Consider the following 18,511-nt stretch of genomic DNA (forward strand, 5'->3'; position numbering starts at 1 on the left):
AGGACAGTCATACACGTTGAAAAATGTTAATGATAAAATATATAATAATAGTAATGTCGTAATATTCATATTTGACTTACGGTAAATGTGTTTCGGTTAGGAGCATAATCAAAATGCTCTTGTAAGAGGGTTATTCACAAAAAGTAGGTCTACGTTAGTTCAGCTTATAACTTTTATACATAGTACAGAAATTATTTATCAGGAGGTTGAAAATTGTGTTATCTAGAAATTCTACATGACTATCAGTATGAAAGATTGAAACGCCTAAATAAAAATCCTTATCATGTCTGAGTAAATTTCTTGCGTTTGCTCGCTTCATGCACGGACTTAATATTATTGTACTTATAACCTTCAGATATGGTAAATTTGTAATGATATATGTCCTAAGGCATCTTACTAATTGTCATGATCTGATATGTCTATTGGCCGAAATGTCCAGGATTCATAAGGAATTATTGGTTGTCATGGTCTGAAATGTCTTTGGGTCGAATTGTCTGGCACTGGTAAACATTATGGTTTATTCAATTTAGTTTCGCTTCATTCTGTTTAGATTTGTATTGTTTAATTATGTTTTTATTACGATTTGATTCGTTTTATTGTATGGTTTATTCAATGCAGTTTTGCTTCATTCTGTTTCGATTTATGTCGTTAAATTACATTTTTATTTCAATTTCATTCATTCTATCGAATTTTTTCTTTTCAAATTTCTTCTCTTATGAATTTTTTTTCGTATCACAGTTTTTATGACCCGAGAATTATGGGTGATATTGATTATGTAATTTTCGTAAACATCTGGGCCTCATATTGTATATACAAGTATATGCAATTGAAGCTGCCATTGTGCTGTTTTTTAGCTCCTGAAAATGAAGGTACAAACTGGATATTGATGCTTTTTCTTGCCATAAGTATGCAGAATTAAGTTGATAATACAACCATAAATATTCCCAAAGGGAGCGTAATATGATGAAGGTGAAACCTTTTAACACTTCCGAAGAAACATAACTTAAAAACAACTTTGATAATTTTTCGTCAACTCTGATTTGATATATTATACTTATAACCTTCAAATATGGTAAATTTTGTAATGATATATTTCCTAAAGAATTATAATTGTCATGGTCTGATATGTCTATTGGCCGAAATGTCCATGATTCATAAGGAATTATTGGTTGCCATGTTTCAAAATGTCTTTGGGTCGAATTGTCTGGCACTGGTAAACATTTATGGTTCTCATAATTTGTGAAATGTCTTAAAAAATTTCTTTTATTCAATTTAGTTTCGCTTGATTCTGTTACGATTTGTATCGTTTAATTATGTTTTTATTATGATTTCCTTCATTTTATTGAATTTTTTCATTTCGATTCTTTCTTTTATGGATTATTCTTCATTTCGTTTTATTTTGACTTCATTTCGCAATTTTTATGACCTGAGAATTATGGGTGATATTGATTATGTGATTTTCGTAAACATCTGGGCGCCAGACTGCAGACTATTCTTGGAAAAGCTAAAATTCGATTTGTATTAATTATCGAAGCTATTGAATATTTTCCGAGACTGGTTTGGCTCTCATTTGCATATATACAAGTATATACAAATGAAGTTGACATGATGCTGTTTTTTCAGCTCCTGAAAATGAAGGTACAAACCAGATATTGATGTTTTTTCTTGCCATAAGTATACAGAACCAAGTTGATATTACAACCATAAACACTGTCTTCGGGAGCATATAAATACATACTGGGGGATAGATAAATTATTCAGAATTTTAGTTATATAAGTTGTAAAACTGGCAAATTGGTAATAACAAAGTTATGATGAAAAAACCGAGGAAGGGTGGGTTCTCAGAACACTAAAATGTAATAAAGCAAAAGCCTCCCAGGAGCCTGAATTACTCACCTGGTTAAATTTTGCCCTCCAAGGGCAATTAATTTAACAAATTTTGACTCAAGAAGATTTTGGTAATACTTATCAATAAGGATTACATGTATTTCAGCAACTGATAGTTTCTATCTATCATAGGTTTTAAGATATGGGCTGAAAACTGAAAAAAAACCATCTCTTTTACCTTTCAAGGGCAATAATTCTTTCAAGAAGTCGTCTGACAACTTTGATCCCTATGAGACTTTTCTAGCCTTTCAATGAGAAGATCATTTCAGCAATTGAAAGAATTTGGCTAACCCTAGCACTTTTGGAAATATATGCGAAAAAACTACTGTCTGATCCCTATGTTCTATTTTTAGTAACGGGCCATGTTTTTTGACAGATAAAAAATCCCCACATCAGTTCTATGCAAGATACGCCAAGGAACATTCATACCAAGTATGGTTCCAGTTGGTCAAGTAATGTTAGAGGAGAAGATTTTTTACAGAAATAACAAAAAATAGCAAAAAAACTGTCGAAGAAGGGAAATAAGTCCAACATGGCGTAACAGATGAAAACAAAAATTGGACCACAGATAGATCTCATCATGCTGGACACTTTTACTCCTGCCAGAATTAGGCTTACCTAATGGTTTTGGAGATACTAAAAATGTCAAAATTTAAAAATTGGTAGAAGATCGATCCGTCCCCAAGTTGTTCCGTCCCCAGTCGATCCATCCCCAAGTTGATCCGTCCCCTCCACTAATTATATTGTATAAATTTATGTGCATAAAATTTGGTGGTATACATGTATACCGAACTTGTTTTTGACAGTCAATTTAATTTATGACTACAGTCATCACACTTTTAAAGTAGGTATCTAAATTGGAGAAGTATAAAGTTTTGTATATTTATTCAGAGATAAAGAAATGGTTTTCAGGATGTTTCATTTACACATGTGTAAGTTTACAGAAATCTTGATTAAAACAAGTAAATGGAAAACAATAACCCTTTAATGATAAAAAATAACTTAAATTGACTTATCACTTTTCATTTTGTAATGTAAAAATCATATGTTATTACTGTAAACTGTACTCATTTAGGTCTTATAATATTATTTTATGAACTATGATCTATTTGTTTTTACATTGTATATTGTATAATTTAAGAAAATACATATAGGAAAGGATAAGTTAAGTAAATTGATTTTCAGTATTTATGATTAATATTTTAATTGCATGAATTCCTTATGCATAATGACTCAAGTTAATGATTAGGACAGATGAACATGAAATCTAAAAATCAATAATTACTTATTTATCAGGAATTCTCCCAGAGAAAATTAGTGAATTTGGTCAACTTTTAATTGTTAAGTATTTCAAACTTTTTATTATTTAGTAAAAATTTAAGTAGCATTCCAGCTAAGGATCATGCAAAATGTGATTCATGGGTAACAAGCCTACATGTTTTTATTTTTGATATTTTGTTTGAAATGTCATAGTAAACAGTAATAAACATGTGGTTTTTCATATAACCCGTGCTCTTAGGAGATATAAATTATATAGAATGCACTGTAGATTTCAAAATTAAGGGAGATAACTCTGTAAATGGTGCTCAAATACAATAGAATCTACTGTATTTTCAATGTTGATTATCTCCTAAGAGCAGGCAGATTTGAATGAATAATTACACATTTCATAGTATAGACCCATAAAACAACTTAATTACAAAAATAAAAATATGTAGCCTTTTTTGAGGTGTATCACATTTTTCATATTTTGCATGATTCTTACAAAGATAGCTACTTAATCATTTTAAAGAAGTTTCTTCAATCTTTTAATTGGTAGTAAATTCGTATTAACAGGTTACTAGTTTACGAAGCTGAATATGTTGATATACAAAGCACATTTACCGTCTTAAAAATAGCCATTGCCATTCAGCAGATTTGTCTCTTTCATTTGATATTAAAATCATTTTAATAAATGCTGTAGTTTTCACAAATACTCAACGACAAATCATCCTTTATGAACCTGTAAATGTGTGAGTTTTTTTCTTATTTGTCTAAAAAGACCTAGATTTGAACTTCAAAGTATTTAAATTCCTTTTATTTTAGATGAATAAAAAATAGACGTTACCATTTTTTTGTCTTTAATCTTTGATTTGGTACATCGCTCATTAAAATCCATCCATTTATTTTTACAAACACCCTTAGCAAAGTTACTCTATTTTTGAGAAAATTGGCTAATTAACGGCCAAATAGCACCAACAGTGTTCGATATAGACTAATAAAAGTGACTTCTCCCTCTTATCCCTGCTTTATGTTATATGTGCTGTTTGGTTTTGCTGTATTTTGCTTTTATTATTTATTTGTTTTTATGTCGCATTTTGTTTTATGTTCTCGTCATACTACTTTATGTATGTGTGTACTTGTATGTTTATTGTGCTGTTTTATGTAGTAGTCAGTTTAAGTTAGAGAGCTTATATTTGAAGTATTGATAGTATATATATTCCGACTCTAAATAGAGATTACTTTCTTACTTACTATCAGAATTAGGAGCTTTCTCTATAGAGTAGTCCTTGGACCCTGAAACCCTCCTATTTTTTATTTGGATATGAGGCATTTTTTTAAAAATCTGACATTTATGCATTGAAGGGAGGTGACCAAGCAATAAGGAAAAGTCTCCCAAGACGACATAATTTTTTTGACTAATTTGCAAATTGATATATTCGGCTTAGTTTAGAATGATATATCATAGAACAAAAATGGATTTTCTGCTGTACCGCTATCCACATTTCAAACACTTTGTACGAAATTATGGTTGAACAGGTTGGGAACTAGTCCAGATAATCATGACATTTGCTGAGGCATTTTTTAATCTGGCTTTTATGCCTTGCGACCAAGCAAAATAAAAATTAGCCTCCCAAGACGGCATTATTATTTGGACTATTTGGTGAATCAGGGTCTGTTTTCCTTGAATCTTATTTGCCATAGTACCTGTATTTGCCATGAGTCTGTTTGCCCAATGTATATAATTTTTAGTTATATGGTTTAGGTAAGAATGTGTGACAACAAGGAAGAGAAATACATGTATAAAATCTATGAAAAATTTGAAAACAGAGTACATGTAATTTAACTTACCAAAACTTACATGTATTTTAATGATTTGATGAAGAATAATATAGTTCACTGGCTGTCGTCAGGGACTTATAACAACACTCCATGTTGACACCCGTAGCAACCAATCGCACTGTTCCTTTGAATTGTGTTAGCATTTCAAATATTGTCTCCCTTTCCTTTTCTTCAAATATAAAGATAGGGTGAATGAACCAAGGGCTAAATGACTCCAAGCAAACATACCCAATATTAATAAAGGTTAAACCCGACCCTTGTTAGGGCTATTATCTGTCACATGGTGAGTTTTTTCTCCATTATAATATTGGTAATTTAAAGTTTTTTAGAAGTGGGAATATTTGTGTGACTTTTAGTTGCTATTGCAAAGAAGTATATTTTTATTTGTATTGTATCAAAAGTCACAGACAGACTCAAGTAAAATGCAATAATTCAGTTCCCTCAACTATTTAGATATTAGAATAAAAAGCATCCTTTTTCAGAAAATATACTTCATATACAATAAATATTCCCACTTTAAAATAAAATTTGAAGATTTCCAAAATTTCTAATATTATAATGGATAAAAACCCACCATATGAGGGGTTAAGTACTCCAAACATAGGGTTGAATTCATGCATGCATTGCCTACCTAGTTCGCTTCTTTGTGTTGATACCATTTTCATTGCACAGATTTCACTTTGTATTGAAGTTTTGACCCCCACCACCAAAGTGATAATATTAAGTTAAGCTTTATCAAAGAGGTTTAAAATGTCTCTACCGACAATACAGACATCATTTTCCCAGTTCCTTTTTGTCCGTGGGGAGAATAAGTATTTCTAATAATTATTTGAAGCTGCAGGACTTTGGAAGCTTTTGAGATGCATGTTATCATGCTAGTGGTCTAGGTGGTATTAGACGTCCTTCTTGGCGATCATGTGTGATCTTGTACATCATGGCAAGCCTGGCTTTATTCCTTCTCTGTTCTAATGACTTCAATTCCAGATAATATTATTTTTGTGACTTTTTTTTCTTGTTTTGATAGTTGTTTGTAGCAGCTTTTCCATGTACCATTTCAGTTTTGTTGTTGTCAGTATTTTTATATGTATCCCTTGCAGGTGCTGGCGTATTCCTGGATAGGTCAAACTAATATTTTGTAAATGTATTCTTTTAAAGATGTTGAGCCAATATTTAAATTTCTTTTGAGGAATCCATTAGTCTTGTTTGATTTATTACCAAATTAGTGATATGCTTACTTCAACGTAGGTTGAATCCAAGGTATTTGACACTGTTGAACCAATCAAGAGTGTGTCCATGTACATGTAGGTTGTATGTTGCCTTGATTGGTTTGGTCATTTTGCATTTTTGTGGGTGGAATGACATTTTCCACATGTTTTCCCAATTGCCAAGTTTGTCCAGATCATTTCGGAGAGTGCATCTGAATTGTTGGATATAGTGAGAAAGGCTATTGTGTCATCTGTAAATAGTCAAACTGTAGACTACTTTAGATTTCCATCAAGCATATCATTAATATAGAATAGAAAAAGTGCAAGGCCAAGAACTGATCCTTGTAGAACTCTTGATTATATATCAATATATGAAGAACATTCTCTGTTAACTACCACTGCTTCTTGTTTTTTCAACTGGAAGCTAGCTATATACATATTAACCTTCCCTCTGATACCATAGTGGTCTAACTTGTGTGAGTTAGTAGGCTGTGGCTTACCTTATCAAATGCTCTAAAGATGTCCATTGTGAGATTGTCAGATTTGTTCATGTTGTTGGTTATAGCATCAATAAACCCTAAAAGTTGGGTTTCCTTGTACAGTCTGTCTTGTTTTACTGAACTGTGAAAATCTAGGCAGTAGACAAAAGCAATAGTCAAAAGGAAAAACTGCATACCTAATAGTAATATCAGGTTGAAAAAAAATGGAAAGTTGGAATCCACCGCAGTGGTCCTGACTTGGTACTGGCATTTCACAATGAGAGGTGGGTTAAACCAGGTTTTATAGCAGGCTAAACCTCCTGCTTCTATTACTGGTACAGTTCATTATTTCCGATATATTTCTACACATATGGCCAGCATAAAATTGTCAGCTGTCAAAATCAGTAAAATCAGCAGTCAAAGCATAGTAATATCCTGATCACAATATCTGTTTTTGACTTTAATGTGAAAGAAGTTTGGCAAGACAGTCTACTTTTATGTGGTTGGTGCAGTGTTTAGGATTAGAAGAGGCCCTGTGTCTTGTTTCCCATTCCTGCTGAAAATGTCCTATTAAATCAGAAATTTTTCATAGAATGGCCCATGGAATAAGATCCTTAAAAATGACCCATTCTCAAAATTTTAATCCCTATCATGAATTCCCAATTAATTGACTTTGCTAAAGGATTAATTACTTAGCTGATTTGGTTTGTTCCTGATCTGTCACAGACTTGTCTAGGTTTCAATCTTCAATGGTGATGATTTTATTTTATTTCATCCTACATCATGTACTTCTGATAATGTATAGAAACAAAACAAGGGTTATCATGCAAAAATGATAGAAACTTAAATGAGAAATGGAGTAGGTATCAGCACACAGGAAAATTAACTCTGAATCAGACACGGTAGGTTTGGCTTGTTTTCAACCAGAATGTTGTAAGAAGGTTTGGCATGCATGATTTTAACCAGAATTTTGTAAGGTTTGGCATGCATGACTTCAACCAGAATGTTGTAAGGTTTGGCTTGCATGATTTCAACCAGAATGTTGTAAGGTTTGGCATGCATGATTTCAACAAGAATGTTGTAAGAAGGTTTGGCATGCATGACCTCAACCAGACTGTTGTAAGGTTTGGCGTGCATGATTTCAACCAGAATGTTGTAAGGTTTGGCTTGCATGATTTCAACCAGAATGTTGTAAGGTTTGGCATGCATGATTTCAACCTGAAAGTTGTAAGCAGGTTTGGCATGCATGATTTCAACCAGAATGTTGTAAGGAGGTTTGGCATGCATGATTTCAACCAGAATGTTGTAAGGTTTGGCATGCATGACTTCAACTAGAATGTTGTAAGGAGGTTTGGCATGCATGATTTCAACCAGAATGTTGTAAGGTTTGGCATGCATGACTTCAACCAGAATGTTGTAAGGAGGTTTGGCATGCATGATTTCAACCAGAATGTTGTGAGGAGGTTTGGCATGCATGATTTCAACCAGAATGTTGTAAGGTTTGGCATGCATGACTTCAACCTGAATGTTGTAAGGAAGTTTGGCATTCATGATTTCAACCAGAATGTTGTAAGGTTTGGCATGCATGATTTCAACCTGAATGTTGTAAGGAGGTTTGGCATGCATGATTTCAACCAGAATTTTGTAAGGTTTGGCATGCATGATTTCAACCAGAATGTTGTAATGTTTGGCATGCATGATTTCTACCTGAAAGTTGTAAGCAGGTTTGGCATGCATGATTTCAACCAGAATGTTGTAAGCAGGTTTGGCATGCATGATTTCAACCAGAATGTTGTAAGGTTTGGCATGCATGACTTCAACTAGAATGTTGTAAGGAGGTTTGGCATGCATGATTTCAACCAGAATTTTGTAAGGTTTGGCATGCATGATTTCAACCAGAATGTTGTAAGGTTTGGCATGCATGACTTCAACCTGAATGTTGTAAGGAAGTTTGGCATTCATGATTTCAACCAGAATGTTGTAAGGAGGTTTGGCATGCATGATTTCAACCAGAATGTTGTAAGGTTTGGCATGCATGATTTCAACCTAAATGTTGTAAGGAGGTTTGGCATGCATGATTTCAACCAGAATTTTGTAAGGTTTGGCATGCATGATTTCAACCAGAATGTTGTAATGTTTGGCATGCATGATTTCTACCTGAAAGTTGTAAGCAGGTTTGGCTTGCATGATTTCAACCAGAATGTTGTAAGGAGGTTTGGCATGCATGATTTCAACCAGAATGTTGTAAGGTTTGGCATGCATGACTTCAACTAGAATGTTGTAAGGAGGTTTGGCATGCATGATTTCAACCTGAATGTTGTAAGGTTTGGCATGCATGATTTCAACCTGAAAGTTGTAAGCAGGTTTGGCATTCATGATTTCAACCTGAATGTTGTAAGGAGGTTTGGCATGCATGATTTCAACCAGAATGTTGTAAGGTTTGGCATGCATGACTTCAACCAGAATGTTGTGAGCTGCAGAAATTAAGGATTTAGTATTAACTTTTCATGTTGTCTGTAAAAATGTTTGGTTAGATAAAATCTGTCTGACTGAAGGTCTAAAATATTTTTACTGTTTAGCCAAAGTAAGAAATGGTAACCTGCCCGCCAGCCCGACTGGCTATTTTTTGGCAGGGCTGTCTAATTTTAGCAAAATTTTATATAGCCATACATAAATATATTGAAAAATTGTATTCAGGACTGGCTAAAATTTGGGTGAGTTTCCTACCCAGGTTTAGCACTACACATATAAAAGGAAAAAATCAATATGCTGATATAACCAACACTTTCTACCTACCCATATACATGTTTAAAAAGGATCAGTTTTCAAAGTGCTGAAGTGTAAATGCTTGTAGTTGGTCAAAGGAGTTCTCAGAAAATAAAAAAAATGTTTGACAAACATCTGAAGTAATTAGAATGTATTTGTCAAATGCATGTTAATTTTAATTTGTGTTACATTGTCATACCTCATATTTCATTATATTAATATATCATTTCAGATGATACTGATGAATATGCTAAAATAATCCTGTTTGATAATGCCACAAAACATTAGCATGGATCAGAAGGGAAAAAATTTGAATAAGGAACTCAAAAACGATGTTTTGGATTTATCTGCCAAAGATCTGACTGATTTCCCAAATGAGGTTTTCAGTTTTTGTCAGGTCACCAGACTGTATTTGGATCACAATGATATAGAAGATATTCCTGATTCAATTCAGGACTTGAAATATATACAGTCACTGTCTATCGCAGGGAACCAGTTAGTTAGTTTACCCAGTTGTATCCAGTGCTTGTCTTGTCTGGAGGAACTGTATTTAAATGAAAATGATATCAGTTATTTACCGGACAGTATTATCTCCCTTACTCAACTGAGGATATTGAAACTTACTGGAAACAGTCTTAAAAAATTGCCTGATGATTTTGGTGAATTAGTGAGCTTACAAAAGCTGTATGTAGATGAAAATAAGCTTGAACTGTTGCCTTCAACAATAGGTCTATTAGGAAGGTTAGAAGTATTAGAATTGAGTGATAATGCAATAACACTGTTACCAGTCAGTATAGGTAGATTTAAGTCTCTAACTATACTGAATTTGTGTAATAATAGACTTGAGAGTATACCAGAAAGTATAGGCAATATACCAAGCTTAGAAACTATAGATTTGTCGTGTAATTTTTTAGAACGTCTTCCATCACATTTTTCTTCTACTAAGACACTTAAAAAGGTTTTTCTAGACAGAAATAGAATTGTTGACCTTCCAGACTGGGTATCTGATCTAAGTCTATGTGAAGAATTTTCTATAAATGATAATAAACTTCATGATCAAGCAGTTTCAGAGAAGTTTGGTTTTACATGCAAGCTGATAAAATTTTTAGATTTGGGTGGTAATTTTATGACTATGTTGCCTAATAGTTTTGGTTGTCTTGTGAAATTGGAAAAGTTACATTTAGGTAGTGTAATTGATGAGATTGAGAGAAGAGCATTTCAGAATGGGAACTGGATCAGTTACTTACCCAGTAACTTCTGTCATTTAATCAATTTAAAGGAAATTCATTTGGATGAAAATCGACTACATGAATTACCTGAAGATTTTGGAAACTTAATCAACCTTGAGTTCCTAGACATAAGTAAGTTTACTTAAACGTTGGCTGCAATAAATGCATTCGAAGGGAAACAATTTGAAATTAGAAACAAATGAATTTGAATAAGGCAGATAAGGCTAATATTGTAAACAATTGCTATGTTGAGCTGATTATCATTAATTTATCAATTTTCAATTGTTTCTACTGGCTAATAATTTCTTATCTCAGTCGACTACTGTTCTATTGAAAAGTATGGGCAATTTCCAATGACAATGTTAGGTTGCACTATACAAATGATATTCAGGTGCACTGTTTTGTACACAAAACTGACCCGGTCTAATTTTGTAAAACTTAAAAATAAAAGGTGAAACTTGGTGGAAATATTATTTGTGGGTAGTTGAGCATTCGTACATGAATAGATGCTATACTTGTGAAGGTAAAGAGGTGTAAAATGCATGCTTTAAGCTTTCCGTAAAGACTCATGTCCTCACTGGATTGGGTTCTCTTCCCTGCACCAACAAAAATGCAAATTTCGCATGATTTTTAAGAACAGATGAGCAGAAAAAGGTACTTTTTTAATTTGTCTTTTTTCACAATAATACCATGTCAACTTACTTTTTTGGCAGTTTTTAAGTGCCTGATATTTTAGAATACCTGTTTTTTTGACAATTAATTTTGGGAAGGCACCCAAACTTTGTTAGGAAAACTGATATATATTTTTATTATGTTACCATGGTTACAGATTTTCATAACAAAATAGAAAATAATATCTATCTTTTTTTCATGGATCTCCATAATGTAAGGTTTTGAAAAATATATACTTTTCACATGAAAAAAATTTTGGATTTGCTTGTTTAAGTGTCTCAGTATACACGTAGCTTTATTTCCACAAATTGTCATAAAGTTATCTGCAGTGACCTATCTATATAGTGGAACCTTATGTAACATCAAATGTGACATTGCTGATAAACAGAATAGTGTTTTGAACGTCATGACAGAACACCACGTCTCATTCTGTACTTATTGCATATATTTTTGAGGATAGTTGGCCCCATGAAAGTATTCCTGTAGTGCACAAGATACATTTGTACATGTATGTACGATTAGAATTAAGTAAGATTCTACCATTAAACAGTACAATAACCTGCAAAATATTTCATCAGGTAAATAAATGTGATGTGTTGATGTACAGTTTTTATTGGGGGAAAAAAACGTGCATGGATGATTGAAAATTTGGTTAAATACATATGAGCCATCAAGAGTTAGGAAACATAATGGTTATGAGTCAGTCACTGACAGACAGTCCTCATCAATATTACAACTAATACTTTTACTTGTGAACAGTTAATAACAAGACTGTATTTATGATGTGATCCATTATCATCTTACTTATATCTTCATCTCAAATAAGGTCATTTCTATTATAGGTCAGAACTTGCTGTATGAACTACCTGAGTCCTTTGGCAGTTTGAAATGTTTGAAAATTTGTCAGTTGTCAAAAAACAACTTACAGCTGCTTCCTTCATCATTTGGAAACTTATCATCACTTGAAGATCTTAGAGTTGACAATAATCTGGTAGATACTTCCAAGTTATCACTGAGAATATTTGTAATTCAGTTTTGTTATTGAGAGTAAATTCAGGATGAAAATAATATGATAGGTATTTCTTGGTTGTGTATGGTGATGGTGAAATGGGATTGTAATTTGAATTGCTCTCCATTGTCAGTGATAACAGTACAGATTTTGATCATTTTTTAAGTTTATAACATCTCAAGGCCAAAAACAAATGTCGTCATCCTGTTGGCTTTTTATATTTTAATGTTAAATATATGTTAAATTTAACTAATCCTTAAGAATTCAATTTCAATCTAAGTTTGTGTACTTTGCTAAAAGTTATATTACCTTTGCTAAATGTTGTATTACCCTTTAAATGTTAAGTTCAGAAAATACACTTTAATATTGATACCATATTTCATTTCATTTATTTTCAGTTAGCAGAACTCCCAGAATCATTTTGCCAGCTAACCACACTGAAAACTCTAGATTTATTTAATAATAAACTAACTGAAATACCTACAGCTTTGAAATTCCTCACCACATTAGTCAGATTGGATCTGAATGATGTAAGTATATTTTATTTAGCCTGCTTGTAAGAGGGAGCTATACTTCAGTCACCTTATCCTTGTGGTTACTGGGATATCTTTTAAAGCCTTTATTTACCAGTACTTACATGATTTCATATTTGAGGAGGAGCTTACTTAATGTTCAGTTAAAGTTCTGATGGACCTTACTCTGTGACAACCTTGATGAGATTGGATATCCTAAAAAAGCTAATTCTTGTTTGTAACATGAATTGAGATTGTTCCTTTGTTCTAATTCCCAAATAAATATGAGAAGAAGACTAAATGTGCTGTAACTAGAAATCTTGTATGATACTGCATGAAAGGCCACATATTTCCATAGAACTCAAAATTGGAAAACAGCCATGCAATATCCAATCTCATTGCACATGGACAACTCCACCTCTGACAGAAATGACTGTGCGGAACGAGAGCATGTATTTTATGTTTATCAGTAATGTAATCTCAGAACTATATAAACAACATTAAAATGGTTTAAAGTCCTTTGGCCGAATAAGTCCTTTTTATTTTATGCTGTAAGTTATATTGTATGATACTTGTACTTCAGAATGAGTTTAAGATTCCATGGTATGAAATTCCACAGATAATTACTAGTTCCAAGTATCCATCTAGAGACCCATCACTGAAGAATAATTGGCGAGGACGTCCTCGTCAGGATTTGTCTTTGATGGATTATCAAGTTATTAAGGTACACCTTTGATAAAATGCTGGTTTACTACACTACTAATTACTTGTTTTGAATGTTCCATCATTATTTTCTCCTTTTTTTTGTACCCAAGTTAGAGAAAACACAATTTTCATACATGTACATGTACACAGTGTACACAGCTGATTAGTACAATTCCATTCTTATGCTGTGATGTAATGTGATTATGTACCAACCAGTGGATTTCAATAGTTCAGTTTGGATATCCAATTTTTTATTTGTTACTGAGATGGGCAGTTGATACAATATTCAATATTCAATATTTTTATTTGTTCTAACACATTTACAGTAAATGGTCATAACACAAATAATAGAAACAAAGAAAAAAGAAAGATATAAATGCATATGGTCTACATCTAGTTTGATTAACATAGGAACTTGCGGCAGTGGTGACTCATGTGTGTTAACGTAGGAACTTGCAGCAGTGGTGACTCATGTGTGTTAACTGAGCCAATATAAAATCAGTCAATATTAGGAATGTTGTCAGTGTAAAAAGAATCTTGAAGGTAAATATGAATTTAAATTTTATATTGAAAATTCTATTGAGACTCTCTCTGTTGTAGATTTACAATATTAATTGTCTTTATTTAGCTTGATGAGTCAGAGGTTGAAGAGTTTGAAATGCCACCTAAAGCTTTAAACTTTAGTGAAGATGTTCTTCGTGCTGCTGCTGAAAACAATCTATCAATATGGAAAAGTCATAATGGTAATGCAAAGAGAGAAAAGTTTATTAGAAGGTTTCAGCCTCAGTTCCATCTGTACAGGAACAGATCAAAGACTGAAGAGGAGATGGAGGAACAGGAGTATGAAGCAGAGGGAGAGGATGATGATGATGACTTTGAGCCTCCCATATTTACTCCTAAGTCAAGAACAGGTACCTTGAGGTCTTCGAACCTGTGATATATACTCCTTAGTCAAGAACAGGTACCTTGAGGTCTTCGAACCTCTGATATTTACTCCTCAGTAAAAAAAAATGGTTTATTGAGAATTTTGAACTCCCACACTTGCTTCTCAGTCAAGAATTTGGTAACATTAGGATGAGGACTTTAGGCATGAGAATTTTGAACTCCCACACTTGCTTCTCAGTCAAGAATTTGGTAACATTAAGATGAGGACTTTAGGCATTCCATATTTACTTTACAGTTCATTGTACTTATGTTTCATATGTATCTTTACATTTTAGAAGAGCGTATATCCTCCTTGGAAATAGAAATAGAAAAAAATGTACATAATTTTACATGAAATCTTTATTATACCCTCCAAAACATTTCACACTTCACTCTGCTTACCTGAAATCCTGGAACTGGCCCTGTAAAGCATAATACCTGTGTGAATAACTTAAGATCTTGAAGTCCAAGATTTGTACCCTTAATTCTGTATTTGTTGTATAAAACTGGTTTTATGTTCAGTACACTTTCATGAATGGTAATTTTCAGAGGAGAGGAGTGATGAAAAGTTGCCAACTCCTGAGATATCATGTGGTGAAAACTGGGATGATGAAATAGAAGATGTTCCAATACCAAAAGAGGATCCCTATAGTAAGTTATATACTGTTTTATAGGAACTGTTCTTCCTTCAACATACTTAGAAATACTTAACTTCAGTTTGACTGATTTAATGAGGTAAACTGCTGTCACTCTTTTTCTGTCAATAACACTCAATCATTATTTCAAAAATATTCTGAATGATTTGTATAGTTGTTTGGCACAATGTTTGTCTTTATGGAAATAAATTCCGTTTTTGTGTGACTAATAGCAAAAAATGGATGGGTGGGTGTACAATGCCATTTTTCCTATTTTTTGAAGGGTCGGGGGAGGGGGGAGACAAATTTGTAAAAACAGTGACCAGTACATTATTATCAAGAAAACTAAATTCTTGTTTTTTTTCCAAAAGTGGTGAGATTTAAAGATTTATAATTTGTCAAGAAAATCCTGTAGAGTTACAGTCGTTACCAACCATCTTTTAGATCTTTTTTTACAGAATTTCAGGACATTTATACACACCCAAAGCCGAAAACGTTAGCAGAAGCTGGATATATTGTTGACAGTCATCTATTTCTACCGTATGATATGCACTCTCAGCCATTATTTCGTCAGAAGTATATATATCCAACAGAGGCAGGACAATTTGATGATGTCAGCGATGAAAATAGTGATGCAACTCAACAAATTTGAAAAGTAAACTGCAGAATATTGCATTACCATTAACATTGAAAACAACTTTTAAGTAATTTCACAAAATAGGATGATCACAGTCTGGATAACAGTGGTGCAATGTGCTGGTGATTAACTCAATACAGTTATAGTACAATGCTATGAGAAATTTTCATAACAGTTTTAGAGCCAAGGACAAACATAGAAACTTTTTACAACAATTATAAGTAATTATACCTTTCAATTGACCTGACTGGAAAGGCCATGTGAGCTATTACCATCACTTGACGCCCCTGTCTGTTGTTATTGTCGTTAACAATTTTTCAAAACTCTTCCTCTCTGACACTACTGGACCAAATTAGAAACTTGGTCTAATGTTTCTAAGGGGATATTTGATCTGTTGAAAAACGTGGCTCCCCTTTCAAAAATAGGACATAGGTTTCACACAGCAGTTTTTCACACATGTCTCCTCAACAGTTATGTTAAGCCAAAAGTTTTCAGCATGATGAGATCTATCTATAGTCAAATTTTAGTGTATTTCTGTTAAGCCATGTTGGAGTTATTGCCCTTTTTTTAGGTTTTATTTTTTTTAAATGTTTTTCAATGTTATTACTTAAAAAAATTCGCCTCTGATACTACTGGACCAATAAAAAAATTCTCCTCTGATACTACTGGACCAAAAAGATCCGAACTTGGTATGAATGTTCCTTATGATATTCTGCTTAGAAATAATGTGGGGACTTTTGATCTGTCAAAGCAGCATGGCCTCTGTTACTAAAAATAGACTGCAGGGAGTCAGAAAGCAGTTTTAAGCATTTATCTCCAAACCACAAGATTTCGCCAAATTATCACAGGTAAAAATGTTTAGCAAGGTAAGATCTATCTTTTGTCAAATTATTGTGTATATCTTTTATGTTATGTTGGAGTTATAACCCTTTTACAACATTTTTTGCTATTTTTAATGTTATTACTTTAAAAAATTATCTTCCCAGGAAGTACTGGATTTAATTTAATGAAAGTTGATATGATCCTTTCTAAGGTGTGAGTGTTGGGAATTTTTATTTAAGGAAAAAACATGGCTTCTTTGCAAAAATTAGAATGTGGCTCATCAAGCCAGTTCAGCGATTCAGGCTCTTTAGAGCCTCAAGTTATAACTTGCAATCCCTTTTTTTTTTTTTAACTCAATTTAAATATTTTAATTTCAATAGTAACAAGCTTTCTGATTGGTGAAAAAATGTGTGCATCATCGCATTGACCAAATTTTATATAGTGACTGTCACATTATCAACCTTTTTTAATGATACACTCGTTAAAAAATTTGATACTTGAATTAAATTATAAGGAATGACTGTTACCATATGTTTTTTTTTTCTGTCTATTTGAAACAACCTCAATGCCTGTGGTGCACACTTGAAAATAACTTGCCATTAAGTGTACAACACATAATTGAGGTTTTTTCTTCATAGACCATAAAATTATATTTCATTTTCTTAATTAGAATACAACATTTTTATTATTTCAATGCTGACATTTCTCAACTGAAGATCAACTATGTACTAAGTACTTTTTATGCCATTAGTTATGTATATTTATTGATGCCTAACTTATTTAGAGTGTCATGTCTTAAATGCAGTTCCATTGCTAGTCTGTCGGACTTACATGTCAGTCAGTTTGTCTAAGTACTGATATCAGACTGTCACCAAGACTTGTATACTGGCCCACTTTCATTCAATTTGTCTAAGTACTGATATCGTACTGTCACCAAGACTTGTATGCTGGCCCACTCTCAGTCAGTTTGTCTAAGTACTGATATCGGACTGTCACCAAGACTTACAGGCTGGTCTACTCACAGTCAGTTTGTCTAAGTACTGATATCAGACTGTCTCACCAAGACTTGCATGTTGGTCCACTCTCAGTCTAAGTACATGTACTAATATCTGACTGTCACCAAGACTTACATGCTGGTCTACTCACAGTCAGTTTGTCTAAGTACTGATATCAGACTGTCTCACCAAGACTTACAGGCTGGTCTACTCTCAGTCAGTTTGTCTTAGTACTAATATCTGACTGTCACCAAGACTTACATGCTGGTCTACTCACAGTCAGTTTGTCTAAGTACTGATATCGGACTGTCACCAAGACTTATATTCTGGTCCATTCTCAGTCTAAGTACTAATAATAGATTTCTTTGTAAAAGTTCAATGATTTTTTTTTATGCTTGGTGGTTTGTAATAAGATTAACTTATTAAGACCATTACAGAAGGTAGTGGTAATTCACTGATTTAATTACAGGATATCAATACAATATGTTACCATTCTATTTTTAATTGATTATACTATTGTTTTTATTTTGTAACTGGTGATGATTTTCTAGAGTTTTTTGTAGAATAATATTGTGTAGACACTACTTCATTGAAATATATATATAAAAAAAAAAGATCTCAATTAATACCATTTATAAATTAAATTGATGGTTAAGTGTATAAGTTATGTTCAACATTTGTTTGTTCTTTTCTGATTATTAAGATAGACAAAGAGCTCATCTATTTATTTCATTTGTATGTATTTTTCTTATTCAATAATTGTTCTGTAAGATTTTATGTTGTTAATTTAGAAATAAAATTAAATCATGCCAGATTTGTCATAGTATAATGTTTTCCTTATTCTGATTTAATGTTTACATGCAATAGTCATCTAATCATATTATATACTTAAAAAATAAAAAAAATATATTGTTGACTATTTTGTTTTAATT

At 32.7% G+C, this 18,511-nt stretch overlaps 1 protein-coding gene across 3 annotated transcripts; it reads left to right on the top strand.

Annotated features, from left to right (window-relative positions):
• The first annotated feature begins 56 nt into the window (after positions 1 to 56).
• Positions 57 to 18,391, top strand: LOC148618438 (uncharacterized). Of its 3 annotated transcripts, none has more exons than XR_015921372.1 (8): positions 57 to 143; positions 9,672 to 10,800; positions 12,183 to 12,331; positions 12,748 to 12,879; positions 13,445 to 13,585; positions 14,195 to 14,527; positions 15,040 to 15,141; positions 15,584 to 15,618. XR_015921372.1 is itself a non-coding variant. In XM_088577361.1 (8 exons), the coding sequence occupies exons 2-8, from the start codon at positions 9,711 to 9,713 to the stop codon at positions 15,775 to 15,777; spliced, it is 2,091 nt and encodes a 696-aa protein (XP_088433487.1). In that variant the 5' UTR covers positions 57 to 143; positions 9,672 to 9,710; the 3' UTR covers positions 15,778 to 18,391. The 3 variants fall into 3 exon arrangements, 2 of the variants coding, with proteins under 2 accessions (XP_088433487.1, XP_088433488.1); XM_088577361.1 differs by having other exon boundaries at positions 14,195 to 14,477; positions 15,584 to 18,391; XM_088577362.1 differs by having other exon boundaries at positions 83 to 121; positions 14,195 to 14,477; positions 15,584 to 18,391.
• The last annotated feature ends 120 nt before the right edge of the window (positions 18,392 to 18,511 follow it).

Source organism: Perna viridis, chromosome 4 (assembly GCF_037379345.1).
Source record: "Perna viridis isolate PV_CMFRI_1.1 ecotype Kerala chromosome 4, ASM3737934v1, whole genome shotgun sequence".
NCBI lineage: Eukaryota > Metazoa > Mollusca > Bivalvia > Mytilida > Mytilidae > Perna > Perna viridis.